The sequence below is a fragment of the Rattus norvegicus genome, chromosome 3 (genome assembly GCF_021556685.1).
Source record: "Rattus norvegicus strain SHRSP/BbbUtx chromosome 3, alternate assembly SHRSP_T2T, whole genome shotgun sequence".
Taxonomy (NCBI): Eukaryota; Metazoa; Chordata; class Mammalia; order Rodentia; family Muridae; genus Rattus; species Rattus norvegicus.
The window spans coordinates 44,516,838-44,534,622 of record NC_141536.1 but is presented as its reverse complement, the minus strand read 5'-3'; the positions used below and the strand labels follow the sequence as shown (position 1 = coordinate 44,534,622).

Below are 17,785 nucleotides of genomic sequence, written 5' to 3'. Positions count from 1 at the left end.
CTAATTAAAGAGAGGCTGCTGTGACCCCAGGTTGTTTAGAAGTCACCGAAGTCACCATGAATGAGGTGGCAGTACAGATCTAGACAGGAAGGGCCCATTCCCAAAATATAACACAGTTCTTAAAACTATCTCATCACTAATCTGCTGGCTTCTAGTAGCAAGAAAAACGTCTGCTTTAACAGAAAACATGTACGCTTCCAACCAAAGGAGCCACAATGGACATTAAGTTGTGGCTACAAAATTATCATTTGTTTTAGAGGCATTGATGTGTGTAAACATTAAATATGTATTTTAAAGTTGAGGAAGGATAGTTAATTTGTATGTGTTTGTACTTGTGAGTGTGTGTGTTTGTGTGATGTGTGTGTGTATGAGTGTGTGTGTGTGTGTGTGCGCGTGAGTGTGTGTGTGTGTGTGTGTGTGTGTGTGTGTGTGTGTGTGTGTGTGTGTGTAGGGGGAGCTGTTTCTAGTTATTCCTGTTCAAGAATATGGGGCAGCTCACAGTACAAAGGGAAGGCTTTTTACTATCCCCAGAACCTTTAGCTGAAATAAAATTAATGTCTCTGATGTAGGTGAAAGGACTACAGTGTCTTTAGTAATAAATGTTTAGAAAGAAAATGAAGTGACAGATAAGCATGCAGGGCAGACTGACATTAAATTTCTCCCCTTTTAAAATGGCTTAAGATTGGCAAGTACTAACCATAGGCTGAAGAAGTGCTCATTAGTGGAGCATGTGTCCAGTGAACACAAAGCCTGAGTTCGATCCCGGAACTGCAAAATTTAATTAATTGAAATTAATTAATCTGTAAGAATCTGTTTCTCACAAAACTCTGTCAGTATGTGTTAAGCAGGCCACTTTGACTGTGAGGAAGTCTCATTACTGTTCATCATCAGTAGTGGGGTGAGGCTGTACTGAGGACATATGAGGAAATCACCCCATGGTAGGAGACAGGGCCTGGGCATGCTTCCTTCCTGTGTCAGCACTGACTAGTGAGCATGGAGCCTGCGGATGCCAAGCGGGTAACTTCCTTTGGTTCAGGCATGGTTTTAAAGGGAAGAGCTCTAAAATGTCCTCTTGAACTCTGACCATTCCTGCCTTCCAGTTGCTCTTGGCTTAGTGACTTTCAGAGGCCGGCTCGCTTGCTTCCTGGTATCCATAGCTTCTCTTTCTTCCGGAGTCTATGTTGAAATCCTGTGAGTCACCATGTGTCATTGCTTCTTCAAGCATCAGTTTACTCCTGGCTCCTCGGCCACAGAAGGCTCCTCCTTTGTGCTCAGTGTCCAGTGGCTGAACCGTACTCACTCACTGACATTGGTTGAAGGAATTGAGGAACAACCGGTTAAGGGATGCAAAACATTTTTAGAGTCTCTTTTACTTTAAAAAAAAATGCTGATAAGATATAAAACAACTTCTTTTTAAAAAAGCAACTGGACAGGAAAAGATATTTTGAAAATTTTAAGAGAGCCTCTCATCCATTTAGGTGAAAGAGAATTCACTCTGGGAGCTGAGGCAATGGCTTGTTGGGGAAAGTGACTGCTGTGCAAGCTTGAGAATCCAGGCTCTCCCTTTCTAAATAGTATTGCTCCAAAGCCCTCCCACTCCACGCTGCCCCGTTTAAGCCGTTGGACCTTCAGGCATGGATGCTCATAACTTTGCCTGCCAAGGAGAACAGTCATCTTCTTGACTGTAGTCCATTCAGGAGGCAAAATTAAAGTTTCTAATAAGAGAACTTTTACTACGCCATCAGATATTAATAATTTCTAAAGAAAACAGAAATTTCAAATTCCTGTGTATTTTTATTGTTGCCGGGGTTTGAACTTGGGTCCTTATGCGTACTAGGCAAACGCTCTACTACTGGGCAATACTTCCACAGTTGCAAACATGCTCTTCATATTTGCCTTTAAAATTCCTTTCTTTCCGGTTACTGCCCACCTTTTCCCTTTCAGTTGCTCAGGAAGTGAAAATAAGCACTGGGGAAGAGTGCTTAATTATTCATTCCTTCACATTCTTTTACTTTCTAAAATGTGAACAGAGGTTCTGAAATTCATTATGCGAAATCAGTTTTAGTTTTTGCTGCATGTCTAGTCACTTGCGGGTGAGTAGACAGGAGATATAATTACATCCGAGTGTGTGATTTTTCTTTTTCCTTAAAAGTTTTCAGCCAAAAGTTTTGTTGACATTCAGTTTAAAATTCAGTTACTCGGCTCTTAGCATATGTACATCCAGCAGTTGCCCATTAATGGGGCGTTCATTGCCCTGCACTTTGGAAGCAGTAAGCATTCCCAAATGCACTTAGGAGTATTTCCACTCATTAGAGAACCAATGCTTCTCAGAGCCTTCTCTGAAGGCTTCCTGTGTGAAAACCAAGCAAAATGGGCAGTAAGAGTGCTGTGTGAGTTGAGGAAAATTTTCTTCTTAATTTTATAAAATTATGATTTTTTTCTTAGACTCTTAACGTCAATATAAAAGATCACTTCTGATTCCAGAGTTACAGTAGTATACAATACAGGTGGATATATCCAGGGGAGGTAGATGATAGATGATAGAAATATATAGGTAGTTAAGTAAATACATAAGTAGGTAGATAGATAGATAGATAGATAGATAGATAGATAGATAGAGACAGGCAGATATAGATAGATAAATAGATAGAGATAGGCGATATAGATAGATAGATGATAGATAGAGTTAGCTAGATAAATGATAGAAGATAGATAATAGATGATAGATAAGACATAGATGATAAAGAGATACAGATAGATAGATAGATAGAGATAGGCAGATATAGATAGATAGATAGATAGATAGATAGATAGATGATAGAGTTAGCTAGATAAATGATAGAAGATAGATAATAGATGATAGATAAGACATAGATGATAAAGAGATACAGATAGGTAGATAGATAGATAGATAGATAGATAGATAGATAGATAGATAGATAGATAGATAGATAGATAATGATGTGGAGACACAGAAACTCAAGAAAGTATGACCAGGATGAGTGAGTTTAATTTCCAATCAAAAAGCTAAGCTTGGAACCATATACATAGACTTCTTTGGCCCAGTAGAGATTATTATGATTTCTGTGGGCAAGATCATATATTTAAAAATCTGAAGTAGGGAAGAGAGGGGGAAAAGAGGACCACCAAACGAAGACAACTAGGACTTCCGTGAAGCAGGTAGATGGCATAGAAACAGCTCGGTAATGTTGCGTGGACAGAGAGAAGGCAGTGTGGAAAGGGTGGTACTACAGTGGTCTGTAACTAGAATGCAAGTTTTCTGTGTGCAAGCTTCTTTTGCTGTGTGGTCACTTGGGAACTATGACTAGGAAAGAGACAGCTTAAATAACAAGAAATGCCTTCCTTCCTTTTGTTAGGGTAGGGAAGACTTGAGCAGTAAAAATCCCAGGAAAAGCCACCGCATCTTCTTTCCTAAAAGGAAGACGTATTAACAGAATATTTTGTGCATGTGTGCATGCTTGTGTGAGCATGGGTGTGAGCATATGCTTGTGGCAGTCTGAGGACAATTTCAGTGACATTCTAAGGAAGCTTTCTTTGTGAAAGGGTTTCTCATTGTCCTGGAACCTACCAATTTGAATAGCTGGGCTGGCCAGCAGGCCTCAGGGATCCTCCCAAGCACTGGTATTATGAGTATGTGTCACCATGCCTGGCATTTTGACATGGTTTCTGAGGATGAAACTCAAGTCTTCATGTTTATGAAGCGGGCTGGCCTTTTCCCACCTGAGTTATTTCTTCAATCCTGAAAAAAAAATTCATGAAAATGAGTTGAAAGCAAACAGACAAAAAATAGCACTTGGGGTGGAGGGGTTTGGACAAAGGTGGGGACAAGGGAGACAAGCCAAGTGCCAGTATCTCCTAAAGAACTAGGGAGATTTCAGAAACTACTGGTGCAGAGAGCAATGCCAAGAAGATATGGGGAAAAATATAGAGATGTATTTGAAAAGAACTGAAGACATTTCCTGTAATTTGTTTCAGGTGATGTCTCAATATTTGGCAGTGAAGGGGGGAGCTGAGGGTTTGAATTTTAATTCACAGAGGGATGGAGCCAAGAACATTTGGAAATGAGTTAAATGGGTATTTTTTTTTCACAGAACCGAGGGTGTAGCTAAAACCAGGTAAATGTTAAGTGAAATTTCTGGTGGGTATTACTACGATTTGCATGGGAGGTGGTCGGCAATTCAGGAAGAGAAGTAGAAAGCTTTTGTGAAAAAAATGTCCCTTCGAAAGAGGGGTGGAAGAGTTACATGCTAGCAACAGCATTCTTGACGGGCTAGTTGTGACTTTAATGAAGCGAAATGAAATGGTAGATTGTCGGTGCTGTGTGTAAGGATATGGCCTCTGGGACCACTGAGTTTGACCATCTATGTGACAATGAGTTTAGAACTATCCACTGGAGCCCAGGAGGCTCACAGTGGACATCTAATTGAAGACAATGAGCGCCACCCCTGGAACTATCAGTAATTGATAGTTCAACAGGGCCAAGAGGGGCCTGTGGTTCCCACCCTGGCCCATGGCTCACTGTTGGGATGCACAGTCTTGTGCAGGCCCAGCACAGTAGTCATCTGTGAGTGCTCTGAGATTGCAATGGCTGTATCATGCCCAGAACACAGTTTTTCACAGTCTTCCTCCTTATCCCTCTTCTGAAATATTCCCTGAGCCTAGAGAGGATTGTGTAAATGTCATGATTAGGCACTCGGGCAGGCACTCAACCATTTCTAATTCTCAGTACCTTTAACAGCCACAAGTCTCTGCATTCACCGCTGTTCGTTGCAAACAGAAGAGTCTCTGATTAAGGTGGAGAGTTGCATTTCCCTATTAGTATAAATAGAACTATGTAGACAGTTTGACATTATGTCAGTGCATCTAAACAATAGCAGTAAGTTTTCTGTAAGGACTAAGACCTCTCAGCCATTAAGGTTAGGCCAGGTTTACAGAACGAGGCATAAATTCCCTCCAGTGGAACAGGCTTCAAGTTCAGTCTGAGCAGTTGGTCACCCCATAACAGCTGTGCCACTGTTGTGTGAGTGAGCACAGAGGCACTGGCAGGTTGGTATCCGTAGTTCATGGAGCTCTAAGTTGAGTGAGACCATTAGTGTTATATTTCTGATACTCTATATAACACCCTCTGGTACTACAAAAAAAACTAACCAGTAAAAAGGAAGGTTCCAGATTAGTTCCAGCTTGATTAGTTTGTCTTGAAACCAAGGTGAGTGGTGTTTTCAATGGGGTCTTATCAACCACTTTTTGAATAACAGAAAGGAATGGCAGTAGTCTGTATCCTCTTAGGGGCTTCCCACACCTGGAACAGGATTTAGTTAAATAATCCGTAGATTTTAGGAGCAGTAATGCCTAGCCTTGCATGATAATCATTCCCTCTCCTCCCCTCCCCTCCCCTCCCCTGTCTTCCCCTGTCTTCCCCTGTCCTCCCCTCCCCTCCCTCTCTCCCTCTCTCCCTCTCTCCCTCTCTCCCTCTCTCCCTCTCTCCCTCTCTCCCCCTCTCTCTCTGTAGTAGGTCTTCCTTTTACACCTCTCCCTTTTGATTAATCCTTCCTCCCGTTCTCATCTTTCCAGTTTCCTAGTCCTGTGTTTAAACGCTTCCACCCCAGTGTTATCCGCCCTCCCTACATTTTACATTAACTGTGTTATACTCCACTTCCTCCCTTAAGGCAACCCCCATGCTCATCTGGATTTCTGGCTTCTGCAGGTGCTCCAGACCCAACACAGAAATCTATAGCTTTTGAACCTAAGCTCTCCATACAAGAAGGAATCTGTAGCATTTATCTTTCTGAGTGTGGACTAACTCACTTGTGGCTGTTGTTGTTGTTGTTGTTGTTGTTGTTGTTGTTGTTGTTGTTGTTTGTTGTTTTATTCTGATTCCATCCATTCGCCTGAAAACCTTGTATTTTAATTTTTTCTCACAGCTAACTAAGATTTCACTGAGCCTTCATACCACCTTTTCATTGCCCATCCATCATGTGATAGACATCTAGGCTGATTATATTTCCTAGCTATTGTGAAAACAACAGCAATGAATTTGAATGAGCGTGCATCTCCGCACTAGGAGATGGAGGCCTTTGGGTGTGTCCAGGAGTGGTACAGTGCTTATACAGTAGCCATAGTTCTAGCTCTTGGGGGAGCCCCCAATGGATGGATATCCATAGCGGTCATGCCAGTTTATACTCCCGCCAACAGTGAGTAAGGATTCTTCTCCAGCTACATCCTCAAAAGCATTTACTTATCACATGATAGCCATTCTGACTGGAGAGATGGAACTTAAATGCCATTCTAGTTTGCATGTCCCTGACGGCTAATACTTTTTAAAAAACATACTTAGTCATTTATAATTCTTCTCTTGAGAACTCTGCTATGTAGCCCGTTTATTTGTTTCTAGGTATGTATTATACCTCCATGTGTGGTTGTGAACATGTGTGCCTGGTGCCTGCAGAGGCCCAAAGAAGGCATCTGATCCCCTGGAACTGGAGTTATGGACGGCTATGAGCTGTTCTATGGTTGGTGGGAATGAAACCCTGGTCTTCTGGAAGAGTGGCCAATGATCTTAACCGCCATTGTTTTTATTGAGTTGTTTGATTTCTTGATTTTATATTTAAATTCTTTGTATATTCCAGTCCTCCGTTGGATATCTCACTGACAAAGATGTTGTGGGTTGCCTCTTGACTCAGTCTATGGTTCCCTTTACTGCTTTTACACTTCATCGGTCCCATCTGTTGGCTGTTGTTGGCCTTCCTGGGTAACTTGCAGCATAGTTAGAAAGCTGTTACTTGTATATGATCTTGTAGAGTACTTTCTACCTTTTTAGAGTTTCAGGTTCTTGGTTGAGGTCTTTGATCCATTTGTGTGTGTGTGTGTGTGTGTGTGTGTGTGTGTGTGTGTGTGTGTGTGTGTACAGAGGGAACTAAAGATCTAGTTTCATTCTTCTGCATGTACTGTCCCCAAAAATTTGCAGACAATTCTGTCTTTAGTGTTTATTACTGGAATTTTTCTAAAAGTAAGTAAGTAAATAAATAAATTCAATGACGTATATCTGGGCCTTCTGAGTCTTCTATTCTGTTGATCTATGTGTCTCTTTTTGTGCCAGAATCATGCTTTTTATTACTACAGCTCTGTAGTATGAGATGGGATATGATAATCCCTACAGTAACCCAGCTTTGGCTCTCAGGGGTTTTTGAACATCCACAGGGCCTTTGATTGGGAGTGCGTGAAACTGTAAACTGCTCTTGGTAGGAGGGTCCACAAGCATGGGGGTGGGGTGTATTCCCATCTGCTATGTCTTCCTAGATTTCCTCTATCAGAGTTTTTTAAAGTTTTCATTGTAGAGGCCCTCCAGTTTCTAACATAGGTTTACTGCAACCATACATTCTTAAGAGTGTTGTGAATGGAATTGTTCTCTGATTTCTCGCTCAAGGTCTTTTTCACTGATCTTTAGAAAGGCTGCTGATTTATGAGTGTCAATTTTGTATCCTGTTGCTTTGCTGAAAATATTGATAACTTCTAAGGATTTTGTGATGGAGTCTTTAGGGTCCCTAATAGGTAGAATTGTGCTATCTGATAACAGTGGTAGTTTGACTTTTCCTATTTGAATCAACTTTATTTCTTTCTCTTTTTTGTCTTATTGCTATAGTTAAGGTTGTGAGTATTATTGTGAATGGAAGTGGAGACAGTGGATAGCTTTATCTCCTTCCTGATTATAACAGGATGGCTTCAGACTTTCATCTATTTAGCATCATATTGACAATGGGTTTGCCAACTGGAGCCTTGATTATGCCAATGTATGTTCTTTCTAAGATTTTACTGTCTACAGCTTTCATCAAGAAGGGATTCTGGTTTTTCGCAAAAGCCTTTTTGACATGTATTGAAATGATCCTGGGATTTCTGTCTTTGAAGTCCATTTATATGATTTATTACATTTATCAGTTAGAGAAAGTTGAACCAGCCTTGTGCCTCTGGAATAAAACCAACTAGATCATGGTAAATACTTTTGATATGATTGAGGGTTTTTTCCCTCCTTTCTCTTCTTTTGAAACAAGGTCTGTCTGTATAGTCTAAACTGGCTTTGAAATGATAGTAATCCTCCTGCCTCGGCCTCCTGATTGCTGGGATTCTAGGTATGTGCAATGAAGCAGGGCGAAGACTGGGATTTTAGGTGAAATGCTATCACTCATATGAACATCTTGGCCCTGAGCTGACAAAGAAGACTTGATGATAAAAGACGATAATTTATCTTAATCGCTTCCTAAACTTATGGTTCTCGTAATTATTTTTTCTCACAGACGTTATAAGGTAGAGGTCATCTTTTCCCCTTGTTTGGCTGTAGATTTAGGTAGAAGGTTGCTAAGCTTCTCAGTGTAGACTTCTTTCTTTATTGTGGTTTTTATTGAAGGCGGGTGCTTTGTCCACTTCTCTGGGACACAAATGGCAGATTGTGGCGATTGTAGATGGTGTGGGGAGATGAAGTAGCCCTTGGGGAACTCTACCCTTGGCAGTGCAGAGGAACAAGGACGGAGCGGATACTTTGGAAAAATCAGCCACTGGAGTTGCAAGGCAGTGTGTTGTGGGGGAAAACAATTCTTGGTGATGACAGCCATTCTAGAAATGCATCTTGGTACTATTTTCTATTGTAATAAGTAAATGTGTGTTCAAGAGAAACAAAATATTTATTTCCAAACCTCTTAGTTCAAGAAGGTGTAGTTTGTATGTACCTTATAGCAAAGGGTTTTTTGTTTGTTTGTTTGTTTGTTTGTTTGTTTTTTAGCTAATAAGGGAAGATAGGTGGATATGTGGTTGGGTGGATGGATGGATGGATGGATGGATGGATGGATGGATGGACTGACCGAAGGGCTCCTCTTCTTTATGTTGCTGTAACCACTCTCAGGTTCATTCTTTGTAATAACTATCTTCGAGTTAGGATGAGAATGGATGTCCTTAATGGGTGTGCTACAATAAAAAAAAAAGAAAGAAAGAAATCTTAAACAGTATGCTTAGCAACCTTCATCTAAATCATTAAGACTTGAGCCACAGGAAGTGGTGAGCATTTACAGAGACTCTCAAAATGCTGGACTGGCAAGGACACTGCGAGGGACTGATTTACGGTGCAGCCAGGTCAATGAGCATGTGCTGATCTCTTGCTGGATGCCTTTCCACAGAGTAAATAGTACAGAGTGCATGCTGTATCTTGGCAAAGTCCTCAAGGGAGTTCATAATGTACAACGTGTAAGATGGCCTAATTTATGCATTAGGACAGCCCTTAGAAAACAAAGTGAGAAGTCTGGGGAAGTGGAGGCAGGAAAAACTCAGAGAGGGCAGACCGTAGCTGAGATTTTCACAGAGTAAACAGGGAAGGACGAGTATGTAAGTCTTGGTCTGGCTCTTTTCCATTTTCCCACTAAAAATATCAATGGCAGAAGTAGCCCGAGAAAGACCCACCCCTCTCCCAATTCCCAGGAGAATCTCATCGTACAGCGCTTGCAGAGTCCCATCCATCTGTAGGACCTGGGGCGGCAGTTGTAAGTCTTCCTAGGATTTTAGATTAGAAAGGCAACCGTGTTGTGATCAGGTCAAGTTAGAAAATAGACATCTAAAATGGCGGATGGAAAAAGAGAACCTGTCTCCTGGCAAAGCCCAGAACCAGGAAAGAGCAGGCCTATGGCTTAATACTTCTAACTCAGAAAGAGGAGGGGGTGTTGCCTTCAGTTGTGGAAATTAGCTGAATCCTCTCTATTTCTGCACTTCAAGAGTTTCCAATTGGAGGCCTTGTTACCTTACATAGTTACACAGCTCAACTTTTTGAGTGGCTTTCCTCATTATCTTCTTTCTGATGAGAATATTTGAGAAAAAGGGAAATGGGCAGTTACAGTAGTTATTTGAAAGAAAACCATCCTCTGGGTGGTCACTTCCTATATATAACGTCACTAAGAATAGATTCACCTGAGCTGTCTGCAATTCCTTGAGGGTCAGTCTCACAGACATCTTTTTGCAGCCATCAACTGTTTGTCTGCTCCTATCAGGTAAAGATACTTTCATTGTGGAGGCTTTTAAACAGTTGCCAGACTGGAGTACTAGACAAGCCTCCTCCACGGACCCACAGCCTCAGCCTGTACTTGGGAGTCTTTAGGAGACATCTTTCGGTTGTTAATTTACATATTCATGAACTTACATTTGAATACTTCATGTGTCCCAAGGCCTGAGTTAAGTGTTTGGTGTATATCTTTTGTTAGGTGTGAAGATGATTTTTTTTTTCAGGATTAAAACAATGGTAATTTTCACCTGTAATAAGACAAAGTTAACAGGTAAGTGAAATTTATAGGTAATCCCCAAACTTTGACGAACATCAGTTGGTTTGCTTTTCTGTGAGGTGATGGGGTGAGCTGTGTAATGCTGGGGAGGAACTGCAGAAAGACCGGTCAGTTTCTGAACATGGGAGTCTTTGCAGAGTTGTTGTTCCAAGGACAAAGCAGTTGGTCGAATCTCTACCTCTAACTGACTTGTCTTGCCTGGGAAGTGAGTGCTTTCATCCACTTTGTTAGCACCTCTCAAGTTTAAGGAGCTTGATAGCCATTTCAGACATGTCTCTTCTCTAACTTAACCTGATCACACTGTAGTTGCTTCTCTAATCTAAAGTCCTAGGAAGACTTAGAACTGCCAACCCAGATGGGTCTATCTCAGGCTACGTCTGATATTGATAACTTTCGAAACACTCGTACTGGGAAATGGAGAAAGGCTACAGAAGGACTTACAGATTTCACTTCATCACCCTTTATTCTCTCTTGTTATATAAATGTCTGTAATGATTAAGTACTGCATCAGTCACTGGATATGATGGGGAGGAAAAGGCCGAGGAGGGAAAGACAGCTTAGCTGCTCTTGGTGACACATGTTCCTAGGGAGAGTAGGAGAAACCTTCTCATCGTGATGTCCAGTGACTGCTCCTGCTATTGTCCTCCTCTTTAGGAAGATTGGGTGTGTGATTTCATTTCCTCCGAGCTCTTAGTGTCTAGCAAGGTTTAAAATGGGTATTTGACAAAATGTTTTTTTTTTCTCCAGAACTGAAGGTAAATTGTGAATGGAAAAGACACTTCTGTCCATTTGCATGCCGTTGGCTGTGCACCTGTGCGCTGTTGATACTGACTCATTCTTCAAATATCAGGCTCTTTGAAATTAGTATGCATTATAATTTATGATGTCTTATAATTACCGTCATCCACCTTTTAAAAATGGTAGTGACTTTGGGCACTTATAATCAGTAATGTGTTAGATTACATGATGTAGAATTAATACCTAAATGTTTATAGGACACTGGTGGCAGAGACATGATTAATCCAAAAAGTAAAGCAAGTTTTTTTTTGACTCTTAACAGTTAATGTCAAGAGAGGCCATTTTGTCATGGAATTCCATTTTCTTAAAAGTCACATACAAGGTCGAGACAGATGGCTCAGCGGTTAAGAGCATTTTTTGGAGAGCCCACATTTGATTCCTAGCGCACAACCATCTAAAACTCCAGCTTCAAGAGACCCAGTATCCTCTTCTGGATTCTGTGGGCACCTGTTTTCAAGTGCACATGATTACAAATAAAAATCACCTTTAAACAGTCACATAAAGATAAAAAGTGCAGCATGTGCTAGAATCTCTTCAAATCCCAAATAATCTACATAGTAAACGAAGAGTTTCTGTAGCAATATTTGTAAAATATGTTCTTTAGGTTTTGATCCCCCTTTTTGACATTTAGCTCTTAGGTTTTTATGGTCCTGAATAGAAAAGTAAAACAATCACTATGCCATTTATTTGTGTATGTATGTATGTATGTATGTATGTATGTATGTATGTATGTATGTATATATGTATTCAGCTTGCCATTCATGCAGCCACCCAAACCTCCTAGATGCCAGACTGTATGTTAAGTAAGCAATCAAGAGGATCTATATACTACCTAGGCAATCCTCGAAGGTTGAGGAGACCCACAAAGATGGCTACGCTCCACTTTTGGGGGCTATAGAACACAGAAGAATTTAGCATCATTCTCCAGAGGACATAGATTCTCACCCTGGAGTAGGATTGATGGTTCCAGAGGCTATTTAACCAAGAAGTTTGTGATAAATGTGGCAACTATAGAGAGATGGGAGGCATTTATCATTGGCCAGTGTGCCCAAGGAGAAAGAGCAGTGCTCCTTCAATTATTGAAGTGCCTGTCGAGGGCTTGCGTGATGGCTCATAAGATAAAGATGCTTGTCACTAAGCCTGATGACCTCCTCAGGACCCACGGTGTGAGAGGACCAACTTCTACAAGTTGTCCTCTGATGTCTACATGAAGACATGCACATGTCTCTCCCACCCCCCCAAAAAAGTAATAATATAGTTCTAGCTTTATTTTTAAAAATACTCCTTGCATGATTATTGTATATGCTGGACACAGGGACTGACCCTCATGTAATTACCCTCTGACCTTGAAATTCTGTATTTTTGGCCTTCATAATTTTTGGCAAGTTGCCTAACCTACCTTCTCGCAGGGTAGCATGGACGCATCTGCCCTGCCTTTAAGTCTCTTAGTCTTTAAGGGGATAATAAAGTGTTTCTATAGATGGTAACGTGTTAATGCATGTATTATAGCTATGAGAGAGACAGAGAGAGACGACAGAGGGACAGAGGGACAGAGAGAGATAGTAAAATACTCCAATGTCTTCTGAGAGTCTGGATTTTTATAAGAACCCTGTCTTTTACCTATCATTCTTTCTGCCACTGTACTTAAGGTAAGGTTGGGGGTTGGTATGTTCAGGGGTGGGAATGTGCTTAATATAGCTTGAGTGTTCTGGGAGTGTCCTTACAGTTTGGAATTAGGAATTGCTGATGTCATGATCAGCCATATTGTCACGACAACCCTAGAATTTCCTCACGTGCCTTCTTCTTGCCTTGGGAGTATCGATTTGCCACAGGTCTGACGTCAGTATACCCCGTGTGTTAAATGTGTTAGGTAACCCAGAACTTGTCATTCTTACAAACACTTAGGGTGGGGCGTTTGTATAAGCTTCTGAGGTATCCGTCCTATTTCAGGATTCTCAGCTACATATCCTAACGTTGGAAAGTTTGCCTTCATGCATATTCAACTGAATCGAAATCCACTTGTAATTCTGTTTATTCTTGTTTGAACTTTATAATTCAGTAGAGAATGAGAAACTCATCTTCATTCTCATTTCCATAAAGGAAGCCATTAATTATTCGAGCATCTCCCTCTTCAGGTGAAATAGACCTAATTTAATAATGATCTTAGTAACTGAAGAGACAAGAAACTTTTTATTGGTTTCCTTTCCTTTTTTGGAATGCCTTGAGCTGAACTCCTGTTAAGGACCTGCCCCAACATTTAGCATTTGTGTTTTAACAACCTTATTACTGTTCTCAGCTGACGAGGGGTTTGTTTGTCCCAGGTACAGTTTGCTGTGCACTCTCAAAGTTGTCATTCACCTAATTGAATTTTACTCATGGAAAGGAGGTGGTTATTCCAGGTTTGAACTAATTTCGTTTTCCATCATTTAAAGAATTTGCCTTTAGTTTTGAAAAGCTCTGTTCATTTTCTTAAATTCTTTCTCTTTGAAGATGCTGTAGCAGAGAGGAGGGTGCAATTAGCAGTTTTCCAGCCTTGCTTTCCCGAGCTGTTGTTCTTACCCCAGTTCACACATGGACAGATGATTATGCTACTTCTAGCTCCCCAGGTAAACTAATTCAGGGCTCACCCAATAGTCACAGCTTTCCTTCCGAAGTTGTGAGTTTTAACCACTTGTGGAAATGCTCCTGAGTTATCTGGAAGAGTCTGAAAATGGGCTTTCATATTTTTATAGACCTTCCCTTAGTCCAGCAGCTCCAACGATAGATTTCCATAGACCACAGACTGTAGAAAGACAGTAGAAGAGTTTCCATCCGGGTAATTCAGAAAGACAGCAACAACACAGTGTTTGGGAATGACTTTCACCTTATCCCAGTTACTCAAACACTTGACAACTTTTTCCTATAGAATCTGAGCTATGCGTACAAATTCATTATAATACAAACCAAATCATAGCAAACGTCACGTTGTATATTCAACAAAAATTTTGTTCTGTTTTGTTTTAGAATGATTAAGATACCTGTTTTTATATTTAAAATGTGGGAAAATTATCATTTTAGGGTCTTCATACCAGAAATTTAAGTGTGATTTTAATTTTTATTAACTTTTTCAAGAAAAGAGTAGTAACTATGTCAAAATTATTTATCTACAATGTTTAAGAAATTTGAAGCATTTTTTTCATAGAGATAAATGTCCTAAATAGTAAAGGTTTTGGTTGACTTGGCTTATGATATTACAATTAAAATTATCTCAAAGAGGTCTTATATTACTTTTTGAGGGGAAGTATGTCACTGATTTTACTTCAGAATTCTAGAAATGTCTTAATATCTTGCCATGCTGTAGAAGACAGTCCTTCTTGCCTCTCTCACAACTCCATCCTTGAAACTGCTTCCCTAAAATAAAATGCTTGCAAAGGAGTCTACCTTAGCAACCGTCAGTGAAGTAGATCTAGGCACTAGGTTGAAGCCAGACTTTATATCTGGACCATTCAATATATATTATAATAGTGGAAGGTTTTCCCAAAAGTCAACTGAATAGAAGTTTTGCATCCAGATTTCCTCAACTTCCAAAAGCCCAGTGTAATTCGAATATATCCTAAGTTGAAGATGCATCTGCTGGTTTAATCTAGTGAACAAGCACGGCTTGAGAATACCATAGCATACTCCAGAGTAAATCTGTGGCTGGTGGGAACTATGGCTTACGCTGCGTCCTAGCATTGTGTGTGTGTGTGTGTGTGTGTGTGTGTGTGTGTGTGTGTGTGAGAGAGAGAGAGAGAGAGAGAGAGAGAGAGAGAGAGAGAGAGAAACTTCATTAATAGTTAATGATAATAAGACATCATATTTTGTGTGAGAGTGTAAGAGATGCAAATTTAAGGCCCATTTGCCCTGTGGGTTAGATCTGTGACTTTGGGTTGAAAGAGACAGGCATTCTGGCATGTGTTGGGTGTGTAAAATGTTTGTGTGGAATGACATAGTAAATGACAGTTATTACTAGTTAGTCATCCATGCAGACAAGCTGCATTGGTGCAAAAAGCTCATGTCTTCTGCTTTCCTCATTAGGAGAGATTTAAGAGTAACCCAAGCATGGCTTCTCCTAAGAGTCATCAGCACAAGGCTACGTTTATGGTACTCCGTATGTGTTCTAGACTCGCAGCTACAGTTTTATTTTATGGTAGTGGTTTCATTTTTATATGTGTGATTTTTGTATATATCTAGGGAGCCTTTAAGTCTGGGATAAGATTTGCAACGTTTTTATAAAAAGGGAAACAATGCATACTTGATAATATTGTTCTGTTTCAGAGATAGGGTACTTTCCTAAATATTTTGTATAAAACTGGAAATATAAAGAATTTTTTGACCTCATATTCTTGCTCCTATTTTGGTAGGAGTCAGAAGTTTTGTGAGCTTTTAAACAACTCTTAAACGTGATTTTTTTCTCCCGTGTGAATGACTTATATTAACCAATGCTGTACTGTTGTGCTATATGTGCATTAAAAGTTGTGATCATCAATGTTGGATGAGTTTTTATCCTTCCTTTCAGTGTTCAACTTGACCTAAATAAATCAGGGTCCTTTTGCTGTTTTTAGTATGTGACATAAGGACAGAACCTACTGTAGACCAGCTTTTACTTGTAGACTGCTATTTTTTATCTTGCTGGATAGCCTTTCAAAAGTTAGCCGCACCACCATACTTTATATATACAATCCTCTTACTGATGTGTGTGCATGTGTGTGCAAGTGTGTCTTTGCTCATGTATGCGCATGCGTATACGTTTGAGCATGGAGTCCAGAAGATGACTTTGGAAATCATCCTTACTGGTCACATCCTTTGAGGCAGGGTCTCTCATTTGCCTGGATCTCACTGATTAGGCTAGACTGCGTCGTCAGCAAGTCTAGGGATCTGCAGGCTTCTGTTTCCTCAGCCTTGGGGTTATAGGCATGCGCCGACACTCATAATGTTTTATATGAATGCTGCTGGCTGAACTCATGGTTAATCCACTGGGATTTGTTTTTCATTTTGTTGTTTGTTTGTTTGTTTGTTTGTTTGTTTTAACTTTTAGTAACTTCATTCAAATGTCCCAACCCAACCCAATCCCAGATGGTTTCTCTGTGTAGCCCTGGCAGTCCTGGAACTCTGTAGACCATGTTAGCCTTGAACTCAAAAGATCCAGCTGCCTCTGCCTCCTGAATGCTAGGATTAAGGCCTGCACCACCACTACCCGGCAAGTGTTCCCCTCTTAGATTCACCTGATTAGATTGAATTGGTTAGATTCTATTGAAGAGGTTCAATAGTGTGGATATTAGAATGTTTCATGAGAGGAATCCTTGGGGTTTGACTCTTCCCCAGCTTTCACCGCCCCACATTTCCACCTTCTGCCTACCATGTCTAGGTCTGGTTTCCTGGTCTTCTGCACAGTGCTCTCTTCTGAACATGAACAAAACATTTATAGAGCTGAGCATCCCACACCCATACTATATCCTACATTGGTCTCCCCGGCTGTGGACTTCCACAGCACATTGCAGTCTAGACTGCTTGACCAGTTACCGCTGAAGTCTTTGCATTACTGTTGCAGGGGTTACTGATAACGTACCTAGGTACTTGAGATGCAACATCACAGATCTTGAGAGAGTGCAGGACTCAGTCTTTGAACCCTACCCAGGCCTCAACTTTTAACACTACTCTGGTATTCCTTAGGACACTCAACCCCCAATAGGTAGCCAAGTCAGTTTTTCTTACCTTTCCCTTGCTCCTCACTCAGCACCGTGAGCCTTATAACCCCTCTACTCTCAGAGAGTCCCTATGAAAATGAAACATGAAAACCCAGTCTTGTTTTAGGACTGTTTGTGAAGGAGGAATGTCATCTAATGTCACAGCCTTACATTCCAGTCCTACAAGCTCTTTGCTATCACTGGAAGGCATCATTACCTGTGTCTCATCTCCCCTACTAGCACACAGGCTTCTGCTTGTTCCGCCTGCCCCATTGTTATTATCCTTGTGTGTATACTTTGCCTGACCCACAGGATGATCTTGGGTACTGCTCAATATTCCTACACATGAAATGGCTCTGTTCTAATAGATGGTTTCTTAAAAGGAGGCTGGAGAACAATAGAGAAAACTCTTCAATGTATCTAAACTCTTGAAACAGACCCTTCATCAAACTGTTTTCTTTCCTTGTTGCTTTTATCGGTGGTTAGATAGCCTTCTAGAGCATGTTCGTTCAGTCATTCAACAAATGGGTATTGAAAATGTCCCCTTCTGAGGCTGGAGAGATGACTCAGTGGTTAGGAGCACTGACTGCCCTTCCAGAGGTCCTGAGTTCAATTCCCAGCAACCACATGGTGGCTCACAACCATCTGTAACGGGATCTGACATCCTCTTCTGGTGTGTCTGAAGACAGCTGCAGTTTACTTATATAAAAAATAAGTTAATCTTTAAAAAAAGAAAGAAAGAAAGAAAAAGGCAAATGTCCTTCTCCTAGCTAGATATACTTATTACTTGCCACGGAGTACCAATGTGCCCTCCCTTCAGTCCTTTGATGGCCTTCCACACTTACTATGCATGTGTGAGATATTAGACTAGCCCCTCTGCTATAAAGCCTGGAAGGCAACACTAACAGCTCCATTTAGTGAGCCTGGAACCTTTTTGATAGAACACTGTAC

The 17,785-nt window shown here is 40.8% G+C and overlaps 1 protein-coding gene across 26 annotated transcripts in view; it reads left to right on the top strand.

The window, feature by feature from the left end:
- Positions 1 to 17,785, top strand: part of Rbms1 (RNA binding motif, single stranded interacting protein 1) — a 224,219-nt gene that overhangs the window by 68,513 nt on the left and 137,921 nt on the right. For 3 of the 26 annotated variants that reach the window (XM_087653101.1, XM_087653089.1, XM_087653084.1), the window contains exon 1: positions 12,926 to 12,961. Coding sequence is in view for 12 of the 18 variants with exons in the window: in XM_087653107.1 (XP_087509233.1) it covers positions 13,709 to 13,735 (27 nt within the window). In the remaining 6 variants the exon portion in view is untranslated. 26 annotated transcript variants of the gene reach the window in all.